This window comes from Talpa occidentalis, unplaced genomic scaffold (assembly GCF_014898055.3).
Source record: "Talpa occidentalis isolate TD23 unplaced genomic scaffold, MPIMG_talOcc4v2.1 talOcc4.9, whole genome shotgun sequence".
NCBI lineage: Eukaryota > Metazoa > Chordata > Mammalia > Eulipotyphla > Talpidae > Talpa > Talpa occidentalis.
The window spans coordinates 50567759-50579973 of record NW_023605305.1 but is presented as its reverse complement, the minus strand read 5'-3'; the positions used below and the strand labels follow the sequence as shown (position 1 = coordinate 50579973).

Here is a 12215-nt window from a genome sequence, read left to right as displayed (position 1 = left end):
AATGTATAGCTGTTGTCTCCAGTGATATTATCTTGACTGTTCAGCATTCAAAAATGTCCCATTTTGCAGCTAGCTTCTCTAAGATTCCTCATAAGATTATATTGTTAAGACAGAAAAGCAATAAATGTAACCTTTCATCGAAATGGAAATTACATTTGCTAGTTGATTTTTGGGCATCTCTTTCAGAAACCTCACGATCAATAGTGTGTTGTGTGTGTGTTTAGATTTATTCAGTCATTATCACTCTTCCACTTGTATTTCATAGTGCTGAGCAAATAGTAAGTGAAGTATTTGGAGTTTTTTCATATTACCCTCAATAAATGGGTTTAACTACAACACAAATCTTATAATCCACCTTTTCAATTCCACTGGCAATGGGACAAATCCAGTAGCTTTAGAGGTAAGCCTCAAATATACTTCTACTGACAGACTGAGGTTTGTTTTAGGAAAAGTCAAGGTTCTGCAATCCTTTGCATTTATTGAAGTTTTCTGTTTCCATGGTTTCCAAGAGTTCACTGAAATTAGGCTTTCAGTATTTAGAAGTTCATGATATGAGGCTTTGGCAAATTCCTTCTCTCTTACCTAGATTATGTTTAAGATCTGTATATTGCTATTCCTGAATGAATTTTGGCGGCTATTGTGCTGTCAACATGCCTTTTCCCCAGACTGACAAAAAACCCAGGGTCGATACAAGGTATCTCTAGTTAATCGGTATGAAGCCAAATTGGGGCTGCTTCCTGGCAGCATGGAAAAATAAAAATTACTTATTTTCAGTGAAGAACTGCCATCAAAGGGATTAGTAAGGAAGTCTAGTCTCGTTCTTCTTGGGCCTCTGGCATGGAGAAATGCCCTGATGAATAGAAAAAAAAAAAAAAGAATTCTAGAGGCTTCACTTTTCTTGCAGAAGAATAGCAAAATCTTCTGGGATGGTAGGCATCCTGGAATGATTTATGCTGTGCTCCCAAGGTACAAAGGAGTTGTTGAGAATATCAGTAGAGTCTGTATATGTCAGTGAAGCAAAGTATATGATTCCTGTACAATTGTTACCAGGTTCTATGTATAGCCCAAATTGTGAGGGACCCTCAAGTGGTTGCTGAAGGTTCAGTCACCACATCACTTACATAATAAGATTTTTTTTTTTTTTTTTTTTTGTGGGACCCTCGCCGGCGGCCGGGTAACGAACCGGTGCTGCGGAGGCTGCGGGCAGCCTTGCAGCCCAGCGCTCAACTGCTGCTCCACCAGGGGAAGGGAGGCCCACTTACATAATAAGGTTTTAAGCTGAACCTAAATGTGCTGTCTCCATTATCTGGGACTTAAAACCACTGCTTCTAGCTCTCACTTCTCACAAAAATGAGTTTTTGATTAGTTTATGCTACATAATGATGTAAGGAACAGAACAGAAAGATAAAATCTGAACAGAAAGATTTCAAAAAAGGGCATATGAGAATTTATCTGTGAGCTTCCTAGATGACCTGAAATACTTTTAGGAAAACGTCCAAATCTCTAAAACAAGTAGATATGAATAGCACTACATTTCAAGTGTCTGGTTAGTACTTTACATTGTACTTAAAACAAACTGAAAGCCATTGGGGGGTAAATAATCCACATTCAGTTTGGAGGTTGCAAAGGTTTCAAGGGGTTTTCAGGGGTGGCTGGAGAAGAGGGAACAACGTACTTACTTGCTCGTGCTGAAGGTCAAAAAGGTGGTGCTCCCCAGAGAGATCTGTAGAAGGAAGAAATCCCTGGGCCATCACATAGCACCTTCAGTAAAATATGGTAACAGACACATCCGGGACTCCTCAGCATCAGGTCTGAATGATTGCTTGTCAGGCAGATGTGTTTGTCAACTAATGACTTTCACAGTGTGATGAGATTGAAAATGAGGCCTAATTGCTTCCACTGATTTAACCCTTGGAATTCTTCCAGGCATGCCAATAGCCATGTGTCTTTAATCATGTAAGTTAATCACCTTCAGGCATATATCAAAAAAAAAAAAAAGAAAGAAAGAAAGAAAGAAAAAAGAAACAGTGACTTACCAGAAGTCTAGGAAGCTGCTATTAGGTTTACACTTCTGGGGCTGTCATCTCTTCAAATAAGGACACTGGGTGTACCTTAATCTAGTGTTTGTTGGTAGCAAATGACATAGGCAATTATATGGCTCTATAATGCAGAAAAATATAAATTAATATTTATGCATTTTTTAAGACTAAAAATCTCTTCATAATAGTGGAGTGAGAGTAACAAGTCACCTTGATTCTCCTGTGGCCACCATGAACTTCAGTCCATCTCTGAAAGAAAGTCAGAATTGGAAAATGGTCTAATAATCAGGCCAGTCTGATTAATAGTGACAATTAATATTGGACTATAGTGCATAACCAACTGATTATGAATCATTTGAGCACGTTAGGTAAATTTTCAATACAGGCAATTAAAATGAAAAGACTCATGATGCTTACATAATGACTTCATTAAATTAATTCAGTTCTGAGCTTGGACAGAATTTTCTTTGTCGCAAGAAACCAACCAAATTTGACTTCAATTCACTTTTGTTTAAAAGAAAACATTAAGAAGATATAAACACACACACACCCCACATTGAAAATAGCTTATTCTTTTCTGAAAGTGAACTATGTTACTGTGGAAGAAAGAACTGAAGGTCAGAGCACAAATTGCATTCGCATCACTTATTTGGATGAAGTAAATCTTGCCCTCAGTTATATTTTGTATTCTGCTAAGTGCATCCATTGTTAAGGTTAAAAGAACTTTATTGTGAAGTGATCTGTAAGAGACACACTTCAAAGATAAATACTTAGTTCTGTTACATAAACAGTTGACCCAAATTATTTGCTTCATGATAGAAGACAAAGCTTTAGCTAAGTCCAAACACTGCTGTATCATTTCAGTAAGGGGAACAAAGATTCTGCTAGGTGAAATGCAGTCCTTCAATCAAAGCTCTGTGTTTTATAGAATTAGAGCTGGATGGAAGAGACTCTTTCAGGCTAACAGTGAGTTGAAATGTTTCATAGTAAAGTCTCTGTCAATTGAGATTTTGATTCATGAAATCACTTTGCTTCCAAAACTCATGATTTTTTACCTAACATGTATACAAATTTATAGTTTATAAAGGGCATTTGCATTGAAGTCATACAAATATTCTGTAAGCTGTTATGTGTATTAATAATAAGCAATACCTACTTAGCAGTTCAGAATTTACAAAACTGTGTTTTGTAAATTACCTTTATCCCTGTCACATATTTTAAAGATGAGAAAGGAAGCCTTAAAAAGTTGAAGTATTGGGCCTCCCAGGTGGCGCAGCGGTGGAGCGCTTGGTTGCGAGGCTACCCGCAGCCTCTGCAGCGGTGGTTCAAACCCCGGCCGCCAGGAGAGAGTCCCACATGGCCTCTCCTGCCGCTCACTGCTCCCCTCAGCAGTGTACTTCATCACTCTGCCTGTTCTGCTCTCTGCTCTGGCTCTGGTGATTTCTCTCACCCTCCACGCTTCTGACTGTACCCAGTGCTTATATAAATAAATAAATAAATCTTTAAAAAAAAAAGTTGAAGTATTATCTTTTGTCCCAAATCACAGGACTAGTGACAGCAAAAACCAGATTGTCATCCTATATACCTCCTCTTGTTTCTTCTAGTTCTTAAGACCCATTTTTCTATTTTGTTAATGGCCTTTTTCAGAATTACAGTCATTGCATTCTTCTTTAGGTCTCTCACAGTGAATAACACTTTAAATTCTAGCTTGTGTGTTATAATATTTCTTGACTTTCTATTTTAATCTCAGTTGAACTATAGTCTCTTTGAAGGCAAGCACTATAGTTTTTAGCATAGAACTAGTCCTTCACGGCAGGAAGAGTAATCTGTGCAAATTCCCATTGGCACACACCATCTTAGCACACTACCTGCAATGCAGGACAACCAAACGCAGCCACGTAGCCCTTTGAGGGCTGACCCTGCAAGTGTCACTCAGCATACTCATCAACTCAGCAGCTTCTGAACATAAGGAAGCCTCACTTAACACAACAAAATGACAAGTAGCAAATAGCACAGAATTTTGGAATCACTTTTGGGAGTCAGCTTTTCCTAAAAAGGGAAGATTTGGTGTTTGTTATTTTTTAGTATTTTTTATTGAGTTAATATTGGTTTATATCATTGTTTCCATTATTGAAGTATAGGATCCCCACTTCAAGAATTGTTGCCATGGTGCAGCCACCACCAAAGAACCCATAATCCACCAACAGAGACCCTTGTGCTCCCTGCCTTTTTTTGTTCTCTCCTCCTCTTCATTTCCCCCCACCCCTCTGGTTAAAGGGCAGACTTTGAAGACTGACACTTGAATGCTGGCTCCACCGTTTACCACTCTTGATACTAGGCATCTGATGTAACCACACTGATTTTCAATTATTTGTTCTGAGAATACATACACTAATGCCAATCACTTAGTGGCTACTTGAGAAAAAAAAAAAAAAAAATCCTGAAATGACGGTGTCTGCCCACAGGAGGTGCTCATGTAGTATTTTCTCCCTTCTCTCTTGAATGTTACTGGTCCCACATTTTTCATTATTCTAACTCATTTTTTTAAAAAAATATCATTCATGATCTATTTATTTTTTTATTTTTAAAGGATTTATTTATTTATGCATAGAAGTACTGGGGTGTAAGCCAGAGGTGCAGAGAGTGAGAAGATTCACCAGAGACAGAGTGGGGAGCAGAACAGGCACATTGACTGAAATACACTATTGAGAGATTAGGTAAGACAGGAATGGTCTGCTGCGCCATGTGGGTTAGCTCCCTGGCTGGGGATTGAACTCATGCTGCAGTGGCTGGTGATAGCTTGATAGCTCTGCCTTTAACCCCTACGCCACCAGGGAGGCTCTATTCTAACTCATCTTAAAACTTACAGTTCTTGACATATATCAAAATAATCTCTGAAGATCATCACTAATAATAATGGTACCACTTCTATTGCTCACTTCAGCCCCAAGCTCATCCCCTTCCCTGGGTACCCTTAACCCCCCAAGCTGATGACACCTCTGCCTCTGATGTGAGACTCCCTCCAAGCCTGGTACTGTTGCTGATTAGGACAGATTCTGTCAGCTTCAGCTCTGTCCTCCTACTTTATTTTAATCCATATGAAATGTAGCTTAGTGTTAACTGAAAAATTAATAGATGGATCTTAGAGATAGCTCTAACAATTAATTTTCATCGCTACTAAGTGGTTAGAGAAAAAGAATGAACAAATTCAAAAAAACTACCTTGAAGTGAATAGAAAATTTCATTCCATCCTAGTATTTCCCAAAATACTCATTCTGCAGTGTCATTTTCATAACATCTTTTTTTACATTTGGCCCCATTTACTGCCATGAGCTCCCATTTTTCTGTGTCCCTAAAGCTTCACTGTGTCCTCTATTTAATTCAGTACTGTTTATGACATAAGAGTTCACTCTGAATGCTATTTCAATTAGATAAAAATAATAGTTACTTGTGTGTTGAGTAGAGTGTGGTCAGCACATTGGATTTAGTCAGGTTTCTCAGCCTCCCAAGTCGGCTACTCTCCTTTTCATAAAAATTTGCAGGATTTTCATGCTAATCCTTTCTAACTAGTATTTGTTGTGTTGTGCTAAAAAACTTCAACCTAAAAATCTTGAAGGTAATTCTTGCTTTTATTGTTCTCTATTATCCTCTATTAAGCTATACCTTCTATTTCTGGACATTTCTCTCAGATTTTCTGATGGATTCAAAAAATCTTTTTTTTTTTTTAACTCTACCTTCTTAATTTAATCCTTCAACACTAGAGCCTAAAAATATCATTGAATATAGGTCTCTGCTTTCAGAGCATTGATTCCTATGCAGTAAAAACATTACAACTCCTTAGATCAAGTCTAAAATTCTGTCCCTAAATTTCAGACTCCCTTGTAATGCAATACCACCTCCACTCCCCATTATTCTTCAGCATCTACTCTCCAATTTAGCAAGTACCTTCTTCTTGTAATTCCTTTGGCAGGCCACATACATCTCCAACTCTTGGTCTTTACCAAGATCTTTACCCAACCTGAACTTGTTTTCTCTCATTTCCTTGTTTCCTGAACTTGTTTTTGTCCCATTTCCTCTTCACTAGAATGTGAGGTTACCCCTGTACCTCAGTATATGGGATCACATAAGAGGCAATATTTGTAGACTTACTGATTTTCTTTCAAGTCCTACATCAAAGTCAATTCCCTTTTTAACCTATATTGTTCTCTCTGAATTCTTACACTAGCCACATTTATCTTTGTTTTTATCAGTCGATTATAAGGTCCTTAATGCTGGAATCCATAACTTGTATCACACTGTAATTGTAACAGTATCTTGAAAATGTAAGAAAAGTAAATATTATGTTTTAGAGGAAGGTTTATAGTAAGGAAAAACGATGATTCAAAATTCACGGGTCACCTACAGTTTATCAGACACTGTTCTGGAATCTGAAATGGTGGCCAACTTGAATTGGATTCTAATTTACCTTCACTATACTTGCTACTTGATATACTTAAATTCCCTGAAAATTGGATTCCTTCTCTAGGAAGTAAGAGAGTTAAATTAAGTTAGTTTTAATGTACCTTAAAATTATAGCATTTTAAAGATTGTAAATATTTATTCATAGATTTTAAGAGATATTTAATGAGTACTTGCTGATTAACTAATATCATCTTTACCTTTCCCAACTCATTACTTTCTATTTTCAGTTTATTTTACTGTATTATTTATTGAAAAAATTCTTACTGAACATGCCTATGTAATAAGTAAGTGCTAGAAATGCTGGAGTAATAAGCACAATTCCTGCACCCTGAGACACCCTGTCTCTCATTCTGTGCAAGATATCCACAAGATCTCCTACTAGAAAATAATCATAATCTGTAAGGTGACCCTGGGACAAAATTCACTTACATTTTTTAAAAGAATAAAATTTTCTTAAATATTCCACCCCTATTCCAATTACTCAGTAAGCAATGCAAAAAATAAATAATAAAATAAATGAATAAACAAGATATTCCCTAGAAGTGTAGCTTATGTAGGGTCTCCTCTAGACTCATGATTTTAACTTATTGCCTCAATGATAGTTTTTTTGGAAAAGATGAAGACTAGGGTTTCTGTGAGCCTTACCCTGTATTTAACTAAAGCTCTACTTGGAAATCTACTCTGTATTAGATTATATGTTGCTAAGATATTTTTTATAACCACCATTCTAAATAACTAATTGGAATTAAAAAAGAAAGTAATTGACCAGGTGTCACACATATAAATACATATCATGGATAAATCCAAGCTAAGTATGTGTTTTATTATTTTTATGAAATGTAACATCTTTTGATAGGCCAAGGGATTATGGTACTGAAATTCCCCTAAATCCTTCTAGTTACCTAAATGACACAGCATTTAGATGCATTTTTCCTGTTGCATGTTGAATATGCAGAGAGTTCCTGAAGTTATAAAGAGTTCTTTGTCATGACAGTATCAATCTTATCATATGTATCAATAGGTAATTTATAGTTAAAGAAAGCCTCTGGGGATATGGGGGTGGGCAAGGAATGGTTTGTTTAGAGATCCTCTATTACTTTTCTCCTGGGCACTTCCAAGCAAAGATTTTTAGTTGTTGAAAAGAGGATTAAATTTATACCATAAAACGAAAATGTATTAATAATACAAGGTAAGTTTAAAAATAACTTGCTTATAAAGTTCAAGTCCACACCAGGAAACATTTATGTGAATGATTCACTATCATATTGAACTTATCATATTGAACTTCAGGACTTGAAAATAATAGTATTTTCCTTATTTTTGTCACAAAGCAAAACAAGTAAAGATAGAGGTAAATACAGTACAGCCTTAGGGCACTAAAAGAATTCCAGTGGGAGGTCTCCTAGTTGAAAAGAATCATTTACAAGCCAAATGTAAAATGAGCAGAAAGAAGGGCATTCAGGAACAAAGACAATTGTGGGTCACTTAGAAAATTATGCATAAGATATCCCACAATTCATCTCACTAAAATGTGGAAGTCCTCTCTTAGGTCATCTAGGTCTTGATCTACTTATAAAGAAGGATGCTTTTAATCTAGCTTCAGGTCTGGCTTGGAAGAGAGACATTGTGATCTTTATATCTTTTCCTTTAAAACTATTTATCTAGCATTATTTCACAGGCTTTAACAATACTCTCCCTCCTGGTACTGAAGCAAGATCATATTAGCCAAGACATTGTCCATTGATTGTTTTTTCACTGTATCAGACCCTGCCTGGAAATGTTCTTGCACCAGGGGATTGCAGGAAGCAGATTCTCCCACTATGACTCGCCATGCTTACAAATATCTTTTATTTTTTGCCTGAAAAACCACAATTATGTTAGCAAATGAGCCTCACAAATCTGAAAAACTCATGTTCAGTTAATAAAACAAGTTTAAGATATTTTTTATAAGTCTATGCTAATATATTTCAAAGATGATCACATTTTGTAAATATTCCTTTTGAATTAGCAGCACTAAGAAAATCAGTCACTCACCTGAAATCTGTCAGCTTTCTGGGGTTTGTTTAACTCCTGAGGCAATCATACACTCACTGAAGTCCTCTTCCTTAAAGAGCCAGTAGGATTAGGAAATAGTAAAGATCATTAAAAGTCTACTTGTTTTTTTCTTACAGTCATAATATTCTTCTCTATGAGGATGGGCATGCTGTAGTAGCAGACTTTGGAGGTGAGATTTCTATGAACAGAAAACCCCAAATTACAATAGTTTCTTCTTTCCAGGTACTGTATGATGAATCTAAAAATGAATTTTACACTGAAAACTTATACTTCCCTAAACCATTCAGATTTCCGTGACCCTGAATTTTAGAAGTCTTTCATTTATTACCAGCTATTCCTCTTTGATATACTGAACTAAAGGAAAGGAAGTGAGAATTTAAATAACATAGAGGTTTCTTAAGGTTTCAGAATTTTAGCTATAACATTTGACCTCCGTTTTAAGAAATTTCTTTTGACATGAATTCATTTTTTCTCCCTCAGAATCAAGATTTCTACAATCTCTGGATGAAGACAACATGACAAAACAACCTGGGGTTGGTTGCTGCTTGTGTTCCTTATAATTATGAAACAATTAAAATATATAAACTCAGCATGAGAGGATGTGAAATGAGAACAGTTTTAACTGGAGGAAATATCATTGCCCCAGTGGCAGAATAATGTTTTATGTTATTATTTTCAGTGTGCCCCCAAAACAGCTATTTAAAGCTTGGCTAAAGAAATAGATTAGATATGTATTTGGAAAATGTTATGGACAAAATAATAGAGAATTTGTTCTGAATATAACTGAAAAATCATGATGAGCATGGATAATTGCCTCTCATATTTACATCCTTATTAAGCAGTGTAGTTAACATTTAGTAGGTAACTAACTATAAAATTTCTAGTGCATCCGCACCTATTAACAATTCATTATTTTCAGCTTTAATATTATAAGACAATAAATGTTATTAGCAAGCATTAATATTTAAGTAAAATATAAAGTATAACATTGGAAGTAAGCATAATTGTGCTCAAAATATCGGCCATTAAATTCATTATCTGTCCCTTACCTACACCCCCACTTCTCTACAAAAAGTGTTCTTCTCTTTCTATACTATCTGTGTTATTTAATTATCCGAGTTTGGGGTACATTTTTATTTCTTCCTTTACCTGCTCACACTGACACATTACTCAATCCTCATTTTCTGTTTGGTTCTATTTCTTTTTTTTTTTTTTAATTTTTTTTTTTAATAGAGGCATGTTTTATTTATTTATTTATTTGTTTGTTTGTTTATACATGCACTGGGTACAGTCAGAAGCGCGGGAGGGTAAGAGAATTCACCAGAGGCAGAGCGGGGAGCAGAGCAGGCAGAAGGACCGAAGTACACTGCTGAGGGGAGCAGCGGGCGGCAGGAGAGGTCTGCGCGCCATGTGGGACCCTCCTCTGGTGGCCGGGGAGCAGCCGGGGATAGAACCGGCGTCGCAGAGGCCGCGGGCAGCTTCGCAACCCAGCTCTCAACCGCTGCGCCACCGGGAGGCCCTCTATTTCTTTTTTTAAAAAAGAAAAGTCATTTCATTTGCCACTGCCTCAGTCCAGGTCAGCACAATCCCTTTTCTGGACTATTGCAATAGGATTTTTAACTGCAGACCTTTCTTCAAGTTCATTCTTTGCAACATTAATCAGTGTTGTGTTCTGACAATTCACCTCCTCCTGTGAATCATCAATGATACCTACTGTCACAGGCTATGTCCAAATTCCTTTGCCTGGCAGTTTCCTTTCCCCCCATTTGGCCCTGGTCCCTCTGGGATGTCCTTTCCTATAAGTTTCCAATTCCTATGCTCAGCACAGAAGCTGCCTAGCCATTCCCCAAACATGGCTTTATTTTCATATCTCTGTGACTCTGCCAATGGTATTCTCTGCCTGGAAAGCCCTTCCCTGCACTCTATCTGAAGGAAGTCTACTCATCTTGCAAGGTCATGGAAATTTTATCCAGTTTCCAACTAATCTCTGGCCCTCTCCCTTCTCCATACTTTTCTATCTGTGTTTTTGTAGCCCTTTGCACTGCCAGTCTGTACTCTATTCATCCAACAAGCATTTATTAAGGGCCTACCACATGTCAGGTGTCATGCAAAGGGCTAGGAATACAAAATGTGAATAAAAGTTTGGTCCTTGAGCTGAAGGAGGTCATATCTAATGGGGAAAACATAATAATAAGCAGATAAATTTGGTATACAGGGTTAGAGATAGAGGTGTGACAAAGCAGTATGGGGCACAGGTGAAATGAGCACAGAAGTAAATCAGATACAGAGAGAATGAAAAATGGGGACTGAGCAGGGTGAGCAACAGCATGAGCAAAGGACAGGGGAGATGAGAACATTACAGGGCAACCCCAAAGGTAATGGGATGGAGTGGGTGTGAGTCCTCACCCACATGCTTAAAAAACCTCAGAACAGGGCCTCCCTGAGGGCACAAGGGGTCAAACACAGCACGGTGAAGCTACCCACAGCCCCTGCAACATTCTGCCAGGGAGCTACCCATATGGCGCAGCAGACCTCTCCTGCCTCATCCGCTGTTCCCCTCAGCAGTGTCTTTGGTCCATCTGCCTGTTCTGCTCCCCACTCTGTCTCTGGTGAATCCTCTCATCCCCCACACCTCTGACCTACATCTCAGTTCTTGTATGCATAAATAAATAAATCTTAAAAAAAAAAAAAAAAAAAAACGTCAGAACAAGATCCAAGGGCAGGCACCCAGGGAAACATTAATAAAAGGTTTATTTACAAGGGAAATAAAAGAAGGGGAGCACAGAGAGAGAGATAGAGATTAATTGGTCAATATATCCCACCTGTAACACTGCCTGAGTTGAAATCCTGGGTGCACACTGCAGGCAGGCAAAAGCAACGTTCCCTCCAGGCCAATGTGTGTTCAGTTTTATAACAAGTGTGGCTACTAAACTCCTCCCTTAGTTCCCAACAATCCCCCATCAGGAAGTCAATAGTCATGGCAGATTCGTGGTATTATGGGAGTTGTAGTCCTCGGTGCCTGGGATCCCTTGGCCATGGAGGTGGGGGTGGAGCATATCAGTGGGTAGAGGTCATTCAAGACATACTGTTCCCCCAATAAGAACACCAGATTTTCTAGGATAACTTCACATCGTTTGGCATTGCTGGCATGTATTGTGTATGGAAAAGAAAGAAAGAGATGATTTAGAGAGGAGGCAGGAAACACCAAAGACCACATGTGTTGTAAGCAAGGTTATGAATGCTGTTTTCTTCAATTAGATTTCACTCAATTGCTCAACAAATATTTATGGAACACCTACTAGGTGCCAGACATTCTTCTGAGAACTGGGTAAATTGCAGTGGACAATAGAGCTTCTGTTTCTATGGAGCAAATATTCTTGAAGCAGATAGACACTGAACAAATTAACAGAACATTTATCAGATGGCAAGGAAAAAACAAAGCAGAGTAAATGATATGATTATCATTTAGATAGGCCAAGAGAGAAGGATAACATTTGATAAGAGACCTGTTACAGGAATCAGACATGTCCAGGGAAAAGCAGAGTTAACAGGGAGGGTGGTAAGTGCAAAGGCCCTGAGGTATAAAAGGGCTTTGTGTATTTGAGTTCAGAATGACTGAAGTAGACTAAGCAAGCAGAATATTAAGACATGAGTTAAGGT

The 12215-nt window shown here is 37.7% G+C and overlaps 1 protein-coding gene and 1 long non-coding RNA gene across 2 annotated transcripts in view; one reads left to right on the top strand and one right to left on the bottom strand.

Moving 5' to 3' along the window:
- TNNI3K (TNNI3 interacting kinase) overlaps positions 1-12215 on the top strand; it is a 263002-nt gene that overhangs the window by 151925 nt on the left and 98862 nt on the right. The window contains exons 18-19 of the mRNA XM_037498573.1: positions 8672-8724; positions 9036-9088. Of these exons, the coding sequence (XP_037354470.1) occupies positions 8672-8724; positions 9036-9088 (106 nt within the window). The remainder of the gene's footprint in view (positions 1-8671; positions 8725-9035; positions 9089-12215) is intronic.
- On the bottom strand, positions 2043-11461 carry LOC119235318 (uncharacterized). Its single transcript, XR_005122819.2, has 4 exons — positions 11378-11461; positions 8535-8733; positions 2250-2288; positions 2043-2160 (listed from the first exon to the last, which is right to left on the bottom strand). It is a non-coding gene; the product is annotated as an uncharacterized LOC119235318 (long non-coding RNA).